General features: G+C 29.7%; 6 protein-coding genes across 6 annotated transcripts; 2 read left to right on the top strand and 4 right to left on the bottom strand.

Moving 5' to 3' along the window:
• Nucleotides 1-767: 767 nt before the first annotated feature.
• Nucleotides 768-2,259, top strand: LOC113382621 (odorant receptor Or2-like). Its single transcript, XM_026620879.1, has 6 exons — nucleotides 768-1,195; nucleotides 1,272-1,586; nucleotides 1,647-1,746; nucleotides 1,816-1,920; nucleotides 1,983-2,135; nucleotides 2,206-2,259. Exons 1-6 carry the CDS (start codon nucleotides 768-770, stop codon nucleotides 2,257-2,259), a joined length of 1,155 nt encoding a protein of 384 aa, XP_026476664.1.
• Nucleotides 2,260-5,507: 3,248 nt separating this feature from the next.
• LOC113382597 lies at nucleotides 5,508-6,283 on the bottom strand. The gene is made up of 2 exons (XM_026620862.1): nucleotides 6,118-6,283; nucleotides 5,508-6,052 (listed from the first exon to the last, which is right to left on the bottom strand). Exons 1-2 carry the CDS (start codon nucleotides 6,269-6,271, stop codon nucleotides 5,508-5,510), a joined length of 699 nt encoding a protein of 232 aa, XP_026476647.1. The 5' UTR covers nucleotides 6,272-6,283.
• A 1,049-nt stretch (nucleotides 6,284-7,332) lies between these two features.
• LOC113382581 (DNA-directed RNA polymerase I subunit RPA12-like) lies at nucleotides 7,333-7,995 on the bottom strand. The gene is made up of 3 exons (XM_026620861.1): nucleotides 7,878-7,995; nucleotides 7,567-7,798; nucleotides 7,333-7,394 (listed from the first exon to the last, which is right to left on the bottom strand). The coding sequence occupies exons 1-3, from the start codon at nucleotides 7,993-7,995 to the stop codon at nucleotides 7,370-7,372; spliced, it is 375 nt and encodes a 124-aa protein (XP_026476646.1). The 3' UTR covers nucleotides 7,333-7,369.
• Nucleotides 7,996-9,852: 1,857 nt separating this feature from the next.
• LOC113382564 (putative nuclease HARBI1) lies at nucleotides 9,853-10,586 on the bottom strand. Its single transcript, XM_026620860.1, has 2 exons — nucleotides 10,436-10,586; nucleotides 9,853-10,362 (listed from the first exon to the last, which is right to left on the bottom strand). The coding sequence occupies exons 1-2, from the start codon at nucleotides 10,463-10,465 to the stop codon at nucleotides 9,853-9,855; spliced, it is 540 nt and encodes a 179-aa protein (XP_026476645.1). The 5' UTR covers nucleotides 10,466-10,586.
• A 1,877-nt stretch (nucleotides 10,587-12,463) lies between these two features.
• Nucleotides 12,464-13,752, top strand: LOC113363510 (probable 18S rRNA (guanine-N(7))-methyltransferase). The gene is made up of 6 exons (XM_026606004.1): nucleotides 12,464-12,545; nucleotides 12,651-12,688; nucleotides 12,801-12,979; nucleotides 13,041-13,209; nucleotides 13,271-13,379; nucleotides 13,447-13,752. Exons 1-6 carry the CDS (start codon nucleotides 12,507-12,509, stop codon nucleotides 13,750-13,752), a joined length of 840 nt encoding a protein of 279 aa, XP_026461789.1. The 5' UTR covers nucleotides 12,464-12,506.
• Nucleotides 13,753-13,967: 215 nt separating this feature from the next.
• LOC113382533 lies at nucleotides 13,968-20,494 on the bottom strand. Its single transcript, XM_026620859.1, has 9 exons — nucleotides 20,231-20,494; nucleotides 18,757-18,986; nucleotides 16,933-17,003; nucleotides 16,536-16,780; nucleotides 15,141-15,258; nucleotides 14,911-15,075; nucleotides 14,603-14,793; nucleotides 14,233-14,512; nucleotides 13,968-14,101 (listed from the first exon to the last, which is right to left on the bottom strand). The coding sequence occupies exons 1-9, from the start codon at nucleotides 20,492-20,494 to the stop codon at nucleotides 13,968-13,970; spliced, it is 1,698 nt and encodes a 565-aa protein (XP_026476644.1).
• Nucleotides 20,495-20,733: the final 239 nt, after the last annotated feature.

Below are 20,733 nucleotides of genomic sequence, written 5' to 3'. Positions count from 1 at the left end.
TTAAAAGTGCGATAAGCCACAAACGAATATTTTGGCGTAATTAATGTTTAAGTAATTTAGTCTATGATAGTTAGGATTAACATTTCTTACTAAAAAAAATTTTCTATGAAGATTTTTACAAAAATAAAACATATCAAGAAATGAAGAGCTAATTGCTTAATTTAATTGTTACATGTTATAAAAATATATCCTGTAATACCTTTTCAGATATGCAAATTGCAGCGTTTGTATCGTTTAGCGTAATCATGCTTAATTGAACCCTTCTATGGAAATATTTTGATTGCTTTAATTTTTTATGGCCTGGCTTTAGAAGCTTCTCAAAACCAGATTATAAATGGTATTTCTTTTAATGGATTAACCAAAACCGCTGCGTTAGTTCTTAAAGTCAACTCATCGTTATTCGAGTTATACTTGAGCCTATCTTTTAATAAAGCTGTAAATTTTGAATAAACAAGAAAAAGATAAGAACGCGATTAAAATTTACCTTCTACGTATTTTTTTTTCAAATTATGGTGTTTTATTTTTAAATTAAATTGCTACATCTAAATGATATTGAATAACATATTCAAGAACATTATGGAATAAAATTTTGTTATAATGCTATGAATATTATTTTTATTTTGCTATAATATAAATAATGTGCAACACTTAAAAAATAGTAGCACACGTTTGCAGAAAGAAATCTTGTCCCATTTATAAGAATTTTAGCCAATTTCATCAATATGGATCGAGACATTCGCAAAAATCGTCTTCTTAAGTTCAACATTATGGCACTGAATCAAATCGGTTTGGTATATTTCGATGACCAAAGATTTCCTAAATTTGAATATTGGAAAGGTGTCTTTTGCGTATTTTCATTTGTTATTTTCAATATAACCGAATACATGTTTGTCTTCATAAATATCCATGACGTGAGTTTGATTTCTTTGAATCTAGCTACGTCTTTGCTTTATTCTTCTCTGATTGTGAAAGGCGCTACTTTTATATGGCATAATAAAAAGTATTTCAAATTGATGACAGATATGCATAATGCAATGAAATTTGTAGAAAATAGTAAACATGATCAATTAAAGCGAATTCTTGATAAACACGTATTCCATTGTTATGAAGTAGCTGTTGCAATCTTCGTTTTCACCACGATATCCCTGATAATATTTTCTGCATATCTTTTCTACACATTTCTGGTGGAATCAGTGTAATTTATACATATTCATATTTTATTTATTATATACTCTTCATAATTTCATTGATTTATTATTTTCAAATTTTAGACCTGGTGTGACTATCCACCCATTGGCGATAGATTCCTGGTTCCCATTCAGATCTGATGAACATAACGTCATAGCTTATTTGATGGTGCAGTGGATTGTTTATTTAGTTATAATGTTTGATTCTTTTTGGAATACTTTACTCGCAGCGATTTTAATTTTTGCATGTGCTGCTCTTCGTATTCTTAATTATAAATTAAGTCATCCGGAAGAATTCGTAGCTATTAAAAAACCAGGAGAGCAAGATGATGGCATACCAGAACCAGCTTTGTACAAATATGTTTTAAACTGCGTCAAGGATCATTTGCTTATTATCGAGTATGTACAATGATGCCTAGAAATTCGGTGATTGATATTCTCTAAATCCTTTTTTTTCAGATTTGTGAACGACTTGAGAGATATATTAGTAATTCCAATGGCATTAGATTTTATTGTGTTCACAGTTTTGATCTGTTCTCAACTATTCCAACTGTCATCAGTTAGTTTCTTCTGTCGATGTCATTGAATTTCACTAATAATTGTTTGTATAACATTATAACATTTCCAGGTTCCAACTGGTGCAATAGAACTTATTGTTGTTTACGGGTACATTGCAAGCTCGTGTACAATTTTATTGATGTATTATTGGCATTCGAATGAAATTTCGTTAGAGGTAAAATATTTCAGAAGTAGAAGATATTAACATAATTTATAAAATAAAATGCAATGTTTCAGAGTACTAATTTGTGTCAGGCAGCTTATGAATCTTCATGGGTAAATACCAGCAAACGAGTAAAAGATGCATTGCGATTAATTATGGTTAGATGCCAAAAACCACTCGTTTTTCGTGCTGGATTTTATCCTATGAATCTGAGTGCATTCATAATGGTATATTTTTTACATTTTATCCATTTATTTTAAATAGCCTAAGTAATTAATTCATAATCAAATTTTATAGATATTGCGAGCGGCTTACAGTGCATTCACAGTCATGCGTCAATTTGATAAATAGTAATAATTGTTAAAGATTAATTAATTAATTCAATGTTACTGATACCTAAAAAGATGAAATCAAAGAAGGTGCTGATAACAGATTTCAATAATTTATAAAAAAGAAAAATAATAGTAAGATTTCATAGATATGTATCCTTACATTACAATTTAAGAAACTGTGAATAGGCCTAAATAATAAACATTATACGATAATTAGTTGTTATATAGATACAAAAAGAAATACAATATTCACAACAAAGCATTTTTAACCATAGTAATTTGTATCTTTGTTGATTGTACATAAAAATTTAATTGGACACGTAAAATAGTCTTTGACACGTTTTTGAATTTTTTATGATATATACTTTCACCCAACCAAATTCCTTGCACCAAATTCTCGTGATTTAGTTTCTCGTACTACTTCACTTACAGAAAATCGAGAAATATATACTTCAAACTATTCGAAAATATTTTGAACTTTGAACATAATTGTAATTTGTATGAAATTAAAATGGATCACGATATTCGAAAAAACCGTATGCTAAAGTTCAATCTGATGGCACTAAATCAGATTGGTCTTGTATACTTTGATGATCAAAGATACTTGCGTTATGAATATTGCAAAGGAATTTTTAGTGTTTTTTATCTTTTCATTTTTAATATTACCCAATATATGTTTGTTTTCTTCAATATAAAAGACGTGAATTTAATTTCTTTAAATTGCGGCACGGCAGTATTAAACACAACCCTTGTTGCAAAAGGGGCCACTTTTATTTGGCACAATAAAGTGTATTTTAGACTCATGACGGATATGCATGAATCCATGAAAAGAATTGAAAAAAGTGGAAACGATGAAGTGAATAAGATATTAAATAAATATGTCTGGCATTCTTATAAAGTTACTGCAACAATTTTTGTGTTTACGACTATAACTCTCTTCATATTTTCCGCCTATATTTTCTACACCTTCATCATAGCAGCAGTGTAAGTAATTTATTTCATTTTTGTCATTTAATTAATCCAAACCATAGGTGAATATAATTTTTTGAATTATATAAATCCAAATTTACGATACAAACGTTTATTTTTATTTGTGTAACAATTTCAGCGGTTATTGTCGGTTATTTGATGCCGTGTGTGCATCACTAACATCTAAAATATCATAGTCCTAAAAAAAATTGTTGAATTAAAAATTAATTAATTGAAGTTTGTAATAATAGACCGCACTTTCAGGACGTACACCGCCGTATATGTTCTAAGCGTGTATTAGAGTTGTATAATTAATACAATGCAGATATTTTAAACCAGTCTGAAGATATCAAATAGAAATCGCAATAATTAGTTTTCAGGCAAAAAAACTTCATTTTCGACAAAATATTTGGAAAATTCAACTAAATCTCGATTTATATTGATAAAGTCGATTATTTACTTATATCGGCAAGTTCATGTGACTTGCATCGAGGCGAAACGCCACTTACAACTAATATGATTTATAGTTTCTTAAATATAACCGATATTTTTCAGACCCGGTGAGGAAATCCACCCTTTAGCGATAGATTCCTGGTTGCCATACAAAACACATGAGCATACAATTGCGACTTATTTATTCTACCAAGTGATAGCTTATTTAGAAATTATGTTCGATTCATTTTGGAACACACTTTTGGCTTGCCTTCTGATATACCCGTGTGCAATGATTCGCATATTGCAATACAGGCTGAAAAATCCACAAGAATTTGTTGAAAGATCAAAATATGAGGCAGAAACAAAGGAAGAAGTTGAAAAATATAAAGATATTTCTGAAGAAGAGATGTATAGATTTGTGGTACATTGTGTGAAAGATCACTTAATAATAATAAAGTATGTACGATGTCTGTTATGTTACTTTAGCATTTATTTAAAACATATTTCTATAAAAACAGTTCTAATTCCCATTTATCATAAATATAATTATAAGAAATATCTTCTGTAAAAGCATGTTGATTTCCTTAATGTATTCATACCATAAAAAACGCACAACGTCTCGAGTAGTCTAAGGACATTAAAAACCTACCAAATTTAAATTTATTATTTTTCTTTAGTATAGTATAAAATCAATTTTATCCATTTTCATATGTATTTTCAATTTTAATTCAGGTATGTTGAAGATTTAAGCAACGTGCTTGCAATGCCAATGGCTTTAGATTTTTAATGTTCTCTGCTCTGATCTGTCTGCAACTGTTCCAGTTATCATCAGTAAGAAAACATACATAGTTTTTTTTTACGTACTGAACTAATGATTTAATTCTTGTATGTTTATTTATTATTTAGGTTCCTTCAGATGGTTTTGAACTCGTTATAATTTGTGGATACATCGGAAGTGCTTGCACTATATTACTAATGTATTATTGGCATTCTAATGAACTATCAATAGAGGTAAAGTATTAAAATAAAAACCTTACTAATAGTTATTATTAAGTACATTCCTCATAATTTTAAAAAATAAATATAATAACAATATTGGAAACCACACAATTTGTAAAATTCCAGTAACTGATTTGTTTTCAAACACCTTCAATGTAAATTTACTCTGCTCATGAAGTACTATTCAATTTTTTCCAAAGCACAACTCAACTTTTTTTTTGTATGTTATTTATTAATATGAAAATTAATAATTATTATTAATAATGATTAATTTGTGTTACTGCTTTCAACTTTCTTAATTAATGTCTGTAGTTAAGTATATCAATCAAATATTTAAAGTATAAATTTCTATTTATTAAATTTAATTCTAGAGTCTTAATATGTGTCAAGCTGCATTTGAATCCCCATGGATAAATAGCAGCAAAAGAATTAAGAATGCATTGCGTCTGCTAATGGCCCGAAGCCTGAAGCCACTTGTTTTTCAAGCCGGCTTTTACCCAATGAATCTTCGAGCATTTATTACAGTATGTCCCATGATATTCTAATTATTTTATGAACGTATGTTTTCATTAAAATATTTTTCAGATATTAAGAGGTGCTTACAGTGCATTTACAGTGATGCGACAAGTTGATAAATAATTTATTATTTTACTGTAAGTAGAAAATATGGAACAAATGATTTATAAATATCTAAATTTATTTTGTATTCATTGTTGTCTAAAACATTTGAATAATTATTTACAAATTACATTTATATAGTTAAATAAAAAGAAATACCAGGAGAAAATAAATTAAAAAGTTCTAATAATAATCTTAATTTAAACTATTTTAAAAAAAGAATTTAGCTTACTTAATTACCTGAGTCTAATTTTCTATGACTTCAAACTGATCATCTAGTTCCAAATCATTATTAGATTCATCTATTTCATATAATTCTGCTTCTGAAAATAATGTAGCAAGATCTACTTTGAGAGTAGCTTGTCTTTCCAAGGAAAATTGTTTGAAAGTTTGAGCATAACTAAGAAATAAATAATCAACACTATCTAATTTTTGTGTGTTACTATTCCTAAGTTTATTTATAACTTCTTCATGATTCAATTCAACTCCTTTGAAAAAATCTGACATTTCATCAAAAGTATTGGAGTGATTTATATTTGGCTTGGAACTAGGTTTTGTAGTATGTGTGATTTGTTCTGTTTGGGACGATGTTATTAATGAATCAACTACATCTGAATATATTTGCTTTTTGGCACAATCATTAAACTGTTCTATGCTATCTAAAGTCTTATCTAGAAATGATAAATGAGCAGCCCACGGATATTTTCCTATATGTAAGTTCTGTTTTCGAGCTCTCCTGTAATTGATGTAACCCCTTCTCAGAGTTCTCCAGTATTGTCTTGCAGCCATGGCTTAAATTTAAGAAAACTTGTTAGGTTTTTGACAATGTTTGTTATTTAATAATTGTGGTACTTACTACTAATATTCAATTCAGAAGATATTTTGTTCCATAAAGGATCATTTATAAATCTATTTCTATAGTGCATATGATACCTATCATATATACACTCATGTTTTGAAACGAAATCAATTATTTTTTCCTTCAACTCAACAACGTTCGCTTCAGCCATGTATAATCCTTGTAATTGTACTAATAATATTCAGAGTTTATAGAAACGTATAGGTGAGTATAGGTTATAACACAACTGTCAAAACTAACGACAGACATCTTCACGTGTTTACTGTTAGGCCGAGGGCGCACGTTAAATATAAGGTTGCCAACCTTTCAACGAAATTAATAACAAATTTGAAATTATGAGTAAAGTAGACCCTCGCTTTACACGGCACCCACGGAGGTACACGGTTTCCATACTCCACGGTATTTACAAAAAAACAGAACAGAATTTCATCTGAAATGTGCATTGCTTGAAAATTCTCATCTTTTGCAGTTTTTTTAACTTCACCCTTAGTCGAACCGAACCAGAACAAATATGAGAACCTGTTTTTCAGCCAGTCTTTTAATTTTAGCATTCCGGTATAAAAAATATTCGCATAATTATATTCTCATATTGCATTAAGGTAGTATGCATATGCATACCGACTATGGTCAGCACATTTATTTATTAATCAATGTTTAACTTCTGTAATTTTGGCGACGTTAAATTTAATTAAAGGCGACGTTAAATTTAACTAACCACTGAAATATTTCTCAAAAATATTATATACATTTTTTTCTTATCACCTAGGTATAATTATTTAGATAAACTAGGTATATTATTTAAATAAACTTTTCTATCACATGAATTTTTTTAACATAAAATATAAATTTAGATATTTTAGATTTATATGATTTTACAATATGAAATTAAATTAAGTTATTAATTTTTAAAAATCAAAATACAAATACAATAAAGAATGCTTGATAAACTCAAAGATTGGCAGCAACTACATCAAGCCAAGACAAGAAAACCAACAAGAAAAATAGTAAAAAAAAGATAAACAGATTCTTACTGATAATATAAGCAACATTACTTAAAATTTTAGTTCAATAAAGTGAGATGACGCGAAGTACATATAGCATACAATACCATCCAAGTTTATCATGTTTTTTTTTATTACCAAAGTCAATGAATATTATCAAACAATTAGCTTAACAAGTTAAGTATTATCTATATCTGATGCTTATAAATCTAAGTATTCCTCAAAACCATAAATTGCCTATCAGTCGTTTAAGAATTTTCAGTTTCTTTATATCTGGAACAAAAAGATTCAATTGAAAATATGTAAAAAATAAAATTATTTTGACTGTTCACTAATTGTAAGTAATCTGATCTAATAATATCACAATTATATTTAAAAATTAAACGATCAGTTATATATGAAGTAATCAGCAAAACATAATATTTTGTACAAAAATTATACTTACTTGCAATTAGTGCATGTATAAAATACAGTTTGACCCTCGTCTGCTGATCGTAACTGTAAGGTTGCATAAGACATTTTATCATTGCCACATTTTGGACATCGTCTTTCTATGACAGGACCTTCTGATTCTTTTTCAGTAATTTTTGCTTTTCTCTCTTTTTTCGATTTTGAACCAGTGTAAGTATCAGATGAATTAAATTCGATATTCATGAAAAGTTCCATATTACCAAAAGCTAAAATTTGACAAGTACAAACCATAACTATCATTATTTTGAAAAAACATTTTAAAGCATTAATTATTGAAATACTAGCCTTCTAAACCATATTGCCGATTGCATAAATAACAAGTCACTTTTCCAGAATTTTTCAATAAAGGTAATATAGATCCACAGTCGGAGCAAAACCCAGGAGTGGTTTCAAAATTATTCATTTTGAACAGTTAAATTTCTTTAAACCATTCCATACAATAAATAATAAATATGTTTATGTTCTATTAGCACACATAACCTAAAACTATCTGTATAGAAGCTTAGCACGTGCCAGCTGTCAATATTTTTTTATGTTGGCACTCTTCTTAACCTAAAAATATTTGGAAAGCACGTTGTTTTGACATTTAGGGTTTGTTCGATGTGCAGTCGCCGACAGTACACAACCGTCAGACGCATGCGCAGATCGTTTTGACCGTTCGATGTGTCCAAACTGAATCCCAAACTGTCGTGGATTTTTATCTACGCGTTCGGTCAGCTCGGTTTGATGCGTTTGTACCAGTTTGTGACTGTCGATTCGTGACTGCGAGAATTGGTATTATTGTCTATGTATTGGTGTCTGACGGTTTCAAATTTTAATCTGAGCGTTATAGGCTTACTTTGTAGCTTGTTTATTTTTGACTATTGTGACTATTATTGTTATCTTCTGTGCGATCAAAATGCATTTACAATCAAATTATTCATTCAAAACGAGAAAAGACCCGAATTTCAAAAACTTTTTTCTTATCGATAGTGTTTTGTGCGAAAGGATATTCCAAGTTATAGAGTTTATACGTATTTTATGTGAAAATGTTAATAATTATAAAATTATGAATCAAGGTAATTATAATAATAATAATATTGATATATAAATATAAATATATAAATATAAATAAATATATATTAAATAAATATATATTATTAAAATTTTTCAGCCACAAGTCGAAAAAAGAAAGAAAGTAAATGCAAAATCTTCTTTAATTTAATTTTTTAAAATATTTTTTAATTTACATGTATTTTTCTTTTATAAACATATTTCAAAGTCATATTATATATATATATATATATATATATATATATATATATATATATAATTATAATAATAAATTGTTAGTGCTTATTAATTTCTCATTTTACTAAATATATATTATTTTATAGAACTAGAAGAATTTTTAATATTTCCTGATGGAGCCGTAGGTGTTCAAGATGCTGTTTGGTCTAATGAGAGAACAGCATTTTTAATACAATGTTTTAAAAAATATAAACCGAATGTTGGGTCAATAGAAATAAGAACAATCAAGGCAATGTGGATTGTAATAAAAGCTGACATGAATAATAAATTTGGAACTACGTTTACGGAAGGCAACATTGAGAATCGTTGGAGAGTGCTGCAACGTAATTATAAGAAATATGTCGACAGTCGAGCTACTGGTACGAATAATGATATAAATATATAAAATAATTTTATACATATTAACAATTATGTCTAATAGGGGAAGGAAATTTCAGTTTCCAGTATGCAGAAGAGTTGGATGAAATATATGGCAATAGCCACAATATAAATCCAGTCTGCATACTGGAAACAAATGATGTACAAGAAATAGAAAACATTCCACACAACCAACAAGCGCGGGATGAAAGTGCACATGAAGTTAGAGAAATTATTGAAACTTCAAGGAGGAGGCAGCGCCGTAGAAGGCAAAGTATTTTAGAGAAAATGAGAGAAGACCGGTTGAGGTTTCAAGAAAGAATAATACAAATAGAAGAAGAAAAATTGGCAATTTTAAAACAAAAATATGGAGTGCTCTAAAATAAAATAATATTCATAAATTTGCAATAAATATAAATAAATCATTATCCAATATAAACGCCTGACTTTAATTTATTAATTCATTTAATTTTTTTTCAATACAGAACATTCACAGAATAATACATTATAAGTACTTGACAAGAGCATGAAATAATATTTATTATTATTATTAAGACGTGCTTATGAATAAATTAATGAATACATAAATAATGTAGGTTTTGCCTAATTAGGCCTATAATGGTAAATTAGCTGCAATTTGATCCCGTAATATTGAAGCATCTGTTGAATAAGGATCAGAATCTGCCACATCATCTGATGTCTCATTATTTTCATCTTCCATTTGCAAATATTCAAATTCATCAGTGAGACTCATATTATATAGAACGCAGCAAGCTCTTATAAAGTGAGAAATAAGAGTTATATTTCTTAGTTTTAAATGATATAGTTGTTTGAACTTTTGTTTTAGCATGCCAAATGTATGCTCAATTTTAATTCGATTACTGCTGAGTTTTTTATTAAAATTTTTCTGAATTACTGTAAGGCCATGAGTATTTTTATAAGGTGTCATCAAATTTGCATTTAGTGGGTAGCCATTATCTCCTAATAAAATAAAATGTCCACATTTTTGAATTAAATTTGAGCCCAATTTTGATTTTCGAAATATTCTGGCATCATGAACAGAACCAGGATTTCCAATGCACACATCTATAATTTTCTTTTGGTCATCACAAACTGCCTGAATCTGTAAAATACATATAATTGTAAACTGGAATACTGTAAAACACATATAGATGCAAGTAGATAAAAAGCAGTACATGAATTGAATAAAATCCTTTTCGGTTCATATATGAATTTGGATCCTCTATCGGTTTATCTATTCGAATGTGGCAACCGTCAATTGCACCAATTACATTTAGAAAATCATTTTTAGCAAATTCTGCGGCAATCACCAACTTTTCCTCATCACTCGGCCATTTAATAAATTTTGGGGATAAATTGCTTAAAAAGAAAGCAACCCTTTGCACTATTCCATGTAAAGTACTTAACGTTATATTAAACGATCACTGACATCCCTGTAGCTGGATGTTTGGTGTCCCGCAAACCATAAAAATATTAGTATCTAAAATAATATGTAATTAATTATGATTTTACTGGTTTGTCAATTATAGTACATTTTTTACCTGATTAAATGCACAGATTTTTCCGAATGGTCCATATTTAATTTTGTTATAATATTTACTATCTTCATATATTTCTGATATATTAGAACACGTTGTTTTGCTTATTCTGAAGTGCTCGAGAAATTGTATGTCATCAAACAATGGCACCACTTTTTCTGTCAAAATAAAACTATAAAATGATTAAATTGCACTTATGGAATATTATATTATATTAACCTCTTTTAATTATAATAACTGATACTTACCAAGATATTCTTCATTTTTTGTAACTTGAACAAACTCTAATAAATCTAACTCCTCCTCATCGTTCTGCAAAAAATCATAAAACTAGCTGTAAGTGGAATTCTGTCTTAAGGCAATTAGGGCATCGTGCCTTAAGGCAAATTGCTGGAACTTCCCGTACCAAAAATTATTATTTTTTTAAAAACGATTAACATTTTTGAAAAAAATTTAATTAAAGAAAAATAGATTTGAGAAACTACAAATTTGACAAAAAATTACTTTTTTTTGAAAAAAAAAATTATATGAAAAAAAATTTTTTTTTGAAAAAAATTTTTTTTTTGGATACAAAAAATTTTTTTGAAAAAAATGTTTTTTTCATTTTGACATATTTTGGAAATTCTGAACTTTTTTTCAAAGCAATCGCACTGCTTGAACTGCATAGAGACGAAATGTCAAAGCGCGCATGTGCCGCGCCGCCGTCAAACGCATAAGCATTGGTACGGAACCCATAAAAATGTAAAAAAAAAATATACTTATTGTTAAAATCTCTATAAAATATCTGATAATTTGATGTGCATATGTCTAATGATAATTTTTAACCGCCGAATGGCATTATTTTTTACTTTTTTCATTAGATCTCCGAAACCGCTAGACGTGCCTCCATGAAAATTTGATTAATTCTACATCTTGTCAATACAAGTAAAATGTTTTTTGAATTATTCAAATCGGACGCTCCGTTCTCTTAAAAACGGAGGTACCGTTCTTGGCACTTTTTGCCCCGTATCTTCGGAACGGCTAGACCTGCCTTTGCCAAAAACTAATCAGCACGTCTCCTTATCAATGCGAATCGAATGTTTTTTGAATTATTCAAATCGGTTGATCCGTGTTCCCGAAATCGTCGACGAAAATTTGTATCCGCACATACATACACACACATACATACATACATACATACATACATACATACATACATACATACATACACACACACACACACACACACACACACATACATCCATTTTTTCTAAGGTATGCCAAAATGTTCAGAAGGTTTTGAAACGTCGAGAAATGCAAAAATTTTCATTTTCGATTTTTTTGCGATTACTATAACTTACCCTACGGGAAGTTAAAAACTCGTTGTCACTCATTATGTTAAATTCTCTCCATAAAACACATTAAACATTTCATTTACTCAAACTGAGCAAATAAACAGAAACACGAAACGAACTATACCGAAGACATGCGAATGAACTCTCGGCAGTTTCGTCGCGTTCGATGTAAACCGTCTTGTCAAACCGTTGGAAACTGTCATGAGATGGCGCATGCGCAGTGTAACAAATCAGAATGAGTTTGGAAGAGTTGTGGACTGTCACAAACTGCTCACTGCGAACAGACCCTTAATAGTAAACATTTATTATTTGTTCAAAACTTAATTAAATAAAATTATTAATAATTTATTATCTTATTTATTATATGAATAAATATGTCTAAACGTCCAGAACATTTGGCACCTCCAGAAGTAGTAAGTATAATTGAGTTCTCATTTGCTTGAAAATTTTATTTAATTTAAAAATTAGCATAAAATGATTGATTTGTATTATTATAATATTTATATTTTTGCTTACAGTACTACAATGAAGAAGAGGCAAAGAAATATACACAAAAGTAAGTCCTAGGAATAGTGTCAATATATTTCTCTATCCCTTTCTCACTTGACATAGTTAATTGCTATATTTTTACTGATTTATAATTATTATAATTATAATTCTTTTAATAGTTCCAGAATTATTGAAATTCAGACTCAAATGTCAGAGCGAGCTATAGAATTATTGACATTGCCCGATGATGAGCCATGCTTATTATTAGACATAGGTTGTGGATCTGGATTATCTGGAGAAGTACTTGAAGAGCAAGGCCACATTTGGGTAGGAATGGATATTGCACCTGCTATGTTAGGTAGGATTCTTTTTATTTAAAATCTTTGTAGTTGAAAGTTTGAAAATGATTTCTTTTATAGATATTGCTGTAGAGCGTGAATTGGAATGTGGTGATGTTTTGCTTTCTGACATGGGACAAGGATGTCCGTTTAGAGCAGGATCTTTTGATGGTGCTGTTTCAATATCTGCTCTGCAGTGGCTATGTAATGCAGACCACAAAAGTCATAATCCTGCACAAAGGCTCAAAAAGTAATACTTCAAATTGAAGTAGATTTTTACTGTAGTAGATACTAATTATAATGTTTTGCAGATTTTTTGAATCTCTATATGCATGTTTAACAAGGCAGGCGAGGGCTGTATTTCAATTTTATCCTGAAAATGCAAATCAAGTTGAATTATTGACAACGCAGGCCATGAAAGTAATTATTTCTTCATTAAATTAAAATTTGATAAATATACTAATATATAATTTCTATTGCACTACAGGCTGGTTTCTATGGCGGTTTATTAGTAGATTACCCAAATTCTTCAAAAGCAAAAAAATACTTTTTAGTGCTTATGACTGGTGGTTCAATGTCTATGCCACAAGCATTAGGAACTGAAGAAAATGGTGATTCTAATTGTGTATCTTATGCTAGAAGAAAACAAGAACAATTACGCAAAATGAGAGGTAAACCAGTGAAAAAGTCAAGAGAATGGATCTTAGAAAAAAAGGAAAGGAGACGTAGGCAAGGTAAACCAACACGAATGGATTCAAAATATACAGGAAGGAAAAGGAGTGGTAGATTTTAGAAATTGGATAATATATAAAATTTATGTATATATTTGTATTATAAAGAATAATAATACATTGAAATAAATGTAAAAAAGTTCTGTAATAAATTGTTGAAAATGATATGGTATAGTGTTAATTAATAATTTTATTTACTAGATCAACAAATTAAAATAATTTAGAATATAAAATGATACAGTACCATTAACAATTCTTACATAGGCTTCTTGAGATTTTATAAATACATCCCATTAACAAGATAATCTGGATCATGAGCATGTGCTGATTTTCCATGTCTTCGAACTCTTCTTTTGACTAATCTAAGTCTACAACCAATTAGAACAGCTAATGCAGCAGTTATACATACACCTAAAATTATCATTAACAATAATCATATATTTATATAAGTGCATTTATTGATTGACTCTATCATCTATCGATTTCTAATACCTTTGTAATTAATTTTCTTTATAATTCAATAAGTTTGCGCATTTTCTTACCTAAAGTCAATGATAATACTGCCCCTCCAGGCCTTTCTGCTTCGCCATCTAGCTCATCAGCCCATGGTGAGTGCTCTGGATTGGAACCCTTCTTGTCAGAATCTTCATGATCATGAGAAGCTGGCACAATTTTATGTATGCTTTCAACTTTTTTCGGTTGTTTTTGTTGTTCTTCTATATCAACATATTCTTCCTTATTTTCTTCATGTTTATGTGACATATGCTTTGATTCTGTTGTTTTGGCTTCAGATCTATCTGGACTAGCAATTAAATGTGGTTCCTTAAATATGAATTTAAAAATATTTATAATTGCATTATATATTATATGAATCCACATATAACATATACAACCCAAGTAAAAAAGATTTACCTTTTTACCAGTTATATGTGCAGTTACATCCGGTGGTATAGGCACCTGTCCATTTTGCTGGATCCACTCTTGGTGCCATTGAGATGGCTGGTTCTGTTTTGGCAAGTCATTTAGAGTGGGAATAAGGATAGACTGTTGTCTGTTGGCTAACCATGGGTTCTGTTGTCCTACTTGTTTTTGTTGCAAATGCTCTAAAAACAAAAAATTAAAAGTCATAACATAAAATGCTTAATAAAATCATACATATAATAAAATTTATGAACAATAATTTAACTTTATTAAGTTTTATATGTCATTTAAAAAATCACCTAGTTGCCACACATCCACTCCACCTCCGCCAGGATGATTTCGATAAACCTCGGAAGGTTCTCTGTAAGCGAGATTTTGCCGAACTTTGTCTGCTTGAGGGTCCACATACTGGGAAGCTATCGACTGAAAACTATTCTGATGATTAAAGGCTCTCCCATCAATATCTGAGGATAAAAGAGTAATCATAATATAAATTTAAGATATTTATAAATACTTTTACTATTTATACCGTATGGATGATCATTTGATGAATGAGGTATCCAATTCGAGTGCGCAACGTGTCCTTCTTGTAAATCACTTACGACAGCGATATTAGATTCTCCTTGGTTGTACACATTACTTAGGGGCTGAAAATATCATATTGCTAATTTATGAAAAATCGTCGAAATAATAATTTATCGTTAAAATTACTATTAAAGTTATTTATTATAACCATATTTGTCATATTTTCCTATCACAACCTTAAGAATTATTGCAATTTATATTCGACTTTATTTTTTATATTTCATATTTATATTATATGAAACATTCATTTGATACTATTTGAGTTTATTATTACTAGGGAATGCAATACCGGTATACCGGTATACCGAATTACCGGTAAACCGCCCGATTTTCTGGCGGTATTTTTACCGGTATTTACCCCAAAAATATGGGTATTTTCGGTATTTTTACATAAGCGCTATTTGATACATAATACACTAAAGTTTAAATTTCTCGGAATAAATTTATCTTTAAATTCCATAATCACATAAACAGCTATATCTTCAAGTGATTCTATAGGATAAACAAATGTCAAATATTATCTCAACTCGTCATTAAACTTAATATTTATTGCTTTACTAAGGGCTTCATATTGTGTTACAATAAATAGAATTGGACTGATAGATATAATGTTTGTTTCATCTTATGTAAAAATGTAATGTTTTTTTAAGTGATATTTGCGCCAAAATATTTTATATCATACATATTACCTCTGCATAATCTTTATTTTTTTCTAACTTTATACATAATAATTATGATAATTACTAAATATTTTTGCTTACATATTATAATTATAAAATATATTTCGAAAACGTTTTTATGTTTGAAAATACTATAGAAGCATCACATTGTTTTTAATAACAATATTTAACAATTATAGTAACTTATTATTTATCTTGACAAAGTATCCAATCTTAAATTAGTGTAGAATTTTTTTTTAAATATTGGAGATTATGCTAATTTAACACATCGGATTCAGACAATACCGTTTATTATAATAATGTAATATGATCTTTTATGAGTTTTTGGTCTTTCTTACACATAAGTTTGTTTTTGGTGAAAAGTACTCAATATACTCGATAGTGATAATGAATTAATTAAATTGGATATAGTTTTGTTAAATTATTAATTAAAAAAATAAACTTATTAGTTTATTTTATTGTTTTTATTGTTTAGTTGAATATGGTTGTATTTGTTTATAGATTTTTTTAGATTTGTACTAGTAACTTTCAATTTTGTTTACGTTTGTTGAAGATAAAAAAAATACCGGTAATTTACCGATATTCCGGTTTTAAAATGAAAAATTACCGAAATACCGGTATTGAAAGTTTCCATCGGTATTGCATTCGCTAATTATTACCTTGTCATATGGCACGATTGGTAAGATGGGTTTCGGCAAAGTGGGTTGGCTCTGGACCGGTGCGCTATTCTGCGGAATCGGAGTAGGCAAAGGCGGACACCGCAGTTCGGCGGCTTCGTCGCTTCCGTCGATGCATTGCGGAATGCCGTCGCATGCGTTATATACGGCTATGCATTCACCCGAATGGCACGAAAATTGGTATTCGCTGCAATGCTGAGCTGCATTTTTTGCAGCGGGAATTGGTTCTGAGAAATATAATTATGACATAAAATTCAGTATTTGAATCAAGTTATATAAACAGTTATAAATTTACAAATCTGGCAAAATATGGTGTACAAAAAACACTTAAAGATAATAGAGAACTGTAGTTTAAAAAAGAACTTTGATTTGTACTTACTTGGTAATGCAGTGGTTGGAATGTTGATTTTTTCTTCTATCGGTGCCTTTGATGTTACGTGTCGATTTTCACTAGAATTTAAATGTATTCTCATAAATTTATAAGAAATTATTTTGCTACTTTTCATACATATGTATGGTTGACAAAAACTTTATTTTATAGTCTATTATAAATTAAAACTTTGTAAAAATGGCATGTAACAAATAAATGAATAAATGATAACATTATGAATAGGGTAAATAAGTGTTATAATCGTATTAATAGTTGTTGTGTCTTTTACAATACGGCAAATTCAATACAAAAGTATATTTAACGACACAATTTTTAAAATTTGACGAGGCCTATTATTCCAGATTTTAATAAATTTTTGTAATTATTACACTTTTCACTAGATCGGTATTCGCTATCGATTTTCGAGTGTCGATTTTTAAAAGTGGTGTATGTAACAAGTGAATGAATAAATAAACAACATTATGATTAGGGTCAATAAGTGTTATAATCGTATTAATAGTTGTTGTGCCTTTCACAATACGACAAATTCAATACAAGAGTATATTTAACGACACAATTTTGAAATTTTGACGAGGCCTATTATTTCAGATTTTAATAAATTTTTGTAATCATAACACTTTTCAGGGGTCTGCAATATTTAAGAATGTTGATTGACGCTATGACTATTCACTAAATCGTTGTTTACAAAAATATTTGCGCTTTTCTGAGATTGAGATCTCTGAAGAGATTGGCCGATATCTCGAAAAACTAACCAACGATTCCTTATTGAACCACATAAAATAGCTTTTAGGTTTTTGGTGCAGGAACACACACACATAGTTTTTCCAATATTGGTCTCAAAGACTTGAATCGTTGAAAAAACAAAATTACCAAATCTTACTTTCTTGTCGAAAAAATACACTCCTTCTTCGGGAAGATAATAAATATCAATGAAAATAGAGATGGGTAACTCACTTCGGAGTTTTCACTCCGATATAACTCCTCTCTCGGAGTGAATCCGAGTGGAGTTGTTTCACAGAATGCCCGACTTCCCTAAACTGGTACTAAATCTGTTAATATGTTCAGATATTTGCTTGGGATTTTTTACTAATACAAAGATTTGGGTCGAAAGAAGTGGTTATTTTCTCGTCTCACAGCCAGTTTTAGGACTTTCCAGGTGTATAATGTCTCAAAATAATGCTATTTTGTATTCTATATTCTGTATACGATAATGTTTGTCCGTACATGAGCTCTTTCAATGGTATACAATCAGCTAAAAATATTTAGTATTTGATTATAACTTTTACACAATTATTACTTTATAATTGTATAAAAGTAATAGTATATATTCTAATCAAACTACCTGATGAATAATTAATTCTCGAAAAGGAAATATTAAATATGAGGTATTATTATTTTGTGAAAAATCTTATACACAAAGATTGGTTCTTATTACACAAACATATTCAAAGAATTCTATATTTTCTCTTCAAAAATAATTACAAAATTGATTTTGATTCCCAAGTTTTTGGTCAATTTGAGATTTGTATGCATACTGAAATGCAGAAAATAGTACTTATTATAATAAAATGAACAAAAATGTTTGAACTATTTGTAAATTATTTCCAAAGTCTTAATAAATCCTTAAATATGTTAACAACACACTATAGAACACATTTGTGCCAAGTATTATGTTTCAAAGTTGCCGGAGTTGTGGAGTTGTTAAGTGGATATAACTCCTCTCTAAAGTGGAGTCAACTCCTAACCGATCCGGCTTCGGATATGATAAGCCCATCTCTATATGAAAATAAATAACTTTAACATTATATTTACCTTACTGATGCTATTCTAGACCTAAGATTAGCTAGCTCCTGTTCGTGTTGTGACATATGACGTTGACTGGCTTGTTGTGCAGCTTCCGCCATAAGTTGCCTTTGAACTTCCTGTTTGAGTTGTTGTCGTGGAGTCGTTAATACTGCGCTGCTGTAGTTGGCGTGTCGTGAAAATTTACATCTGAAATCGTCTGGGGGTCCACAGTGGAACATATAACATGAACCAGGATTCTGAAAATAAAAAAGACGGATTGCATTGCTTGCTGTGGTGGATTACAGTAGGGACAGTCGGGGCTAGTGCCCAAGACGCCATTTTTTAAGATTAAGAAAAAGTTTTGAGTTATTATTGAATTTGGCTATTTGGATAATAGAGAGATTTATAAATGAGGTAAACGTTTAAGAACAATATATTTTTCAAATTTTGGGTGACGGATTTATGCACTTCCAAATAATTTGCACAAAAAAAATCACTTTCTCATCGCTTGGCTGTTTATCGCTTAACAAAAGTGTTAAAACTATTTTTTGGTAATAAGTAAAGTTTAAAAGCTACAGCTGTTTAAATGCAAAAAGTCAAGTATGCTCAATGTACCCCATAGGCGGGGCAAGTTGAGCACTAAAAAAGTAGAATGAAATCATAGGTTCAATGTCTATTAGTGATGAAATAAAATAAATTTTTAATAACCAGTTTTATATTTATAGTCTTTATTGACAGAGAAAACAAAACTTATAGTAATTTGCTTTGAATAATTAACGAAAAGTAGAATCAACAAAACAATATCGTATCTTAGGAATTATTTTACCATTATATTCAGTATTTTTGTTTAAAATCATTGTTTCTTTATATTATTACTCATAGACCTTGCTTAGATCTTAAAAATAATAATTAATTTCTGGAAGTTAATAGTAATTGTCTTAGTGACAGAACAAGTTTAGCAACTATGCTCAACTAACCCCAACTCGGAATTTCATAATAAAAGTGATTTTATAAAAAAAAACGTGAGAATTATACCCAGAATCTCTATGCATATTAGAAGTACTATAATTATATGGAAGAATAACATTTACCTGATTAAAAACAAATAACATTTGACTAAACCAGACAAAAACTCGTGATGAATGACTTTTTTACTTTTTGGTCTCAAAGTAAACCAAACTCTCGTGAGTCTCACTCATTTGTCCAGCGGCCACTAGCGATCGGCGGATGTTTATTTCTCCCAAACCTCTATCTTTCCGCCATATAATGCCTAAACAGACGGATTTCGATTGCTCAACTTGCCCCTATGCTCAACTAGCCCCGCTCTACCCTAATGGCTATATACAGTTGAATAATATTGTTGAATAAAAAGTACATAATGTATAATCAATTTTTAGCAATTTTTCAAAATATTTAATTGCAAAGAGTGAAATTTTTCTTGTCTATTAATTAAAAAAACTGTAGGAAAAATATTAATATGAATATGATGGTCTGGTCTTACCTTTTCTTCGTAAACAAAAACATCACACCGAGTTGTTTCACAACAGAGTTCCAAGCATTGCTCCCTTGTCGACAGCTCGGTTTCATCGACAAATTGAGCCCCCATGGCCGTGGATTCTTCCGTCCTGATTATTTTATCCGTATGCACATCAAAAGCTCCCGTGCAAACTGAAGAACTTGACGTAGCCTGTGTCAACAGGTTGACGACTATGAAGAATCCCCAAAAAACACTTGATAAGATTTTCTCCGTTTTCTCCGACGACATATTTATTGCGATGTTTTTCGTTACATCTGAAGTCAAAATGCACTTCGGTGAAAAGTCAACGGATTTGTTTTCGTCGAATCCACGGCGTGGCCATGCGATCGCATGCTCCACGATACCGGAGTTCCGATCGATATTTGCCGAGGTGGAAGAAATAACAGGAATGCGCGCGCATTTGAGCGCAACATACATAGGCAACTTCAATCATTATTAGTCGATTTTATTTGTTTTTATTTATGTTA

Source organism: Ctenocephalides felis, unplaced genomic scaffold, assembly GCF_003426905.1.
Source record: "Ctenocephalides felis isolate EL2017-DRISC unplaced genomic scaffold, ASM342690v1 CF-g0.4_SCAFFOLD_00845, whole genome shotgun sequence".
Classification (NCBI taxonomy): domain Eukaryota; kingdom Metazoa; phylum Arthropoda; class Insecta; order Siphonaptera; family Pulicidae; genus Ctenocephalides; species Ctenocephalides felis.
The sequence above is the reverse complement of the archived record's forward strand: the minus strand, read 5'-3'. Positions and strand labels throughout refer to the sequence as shown.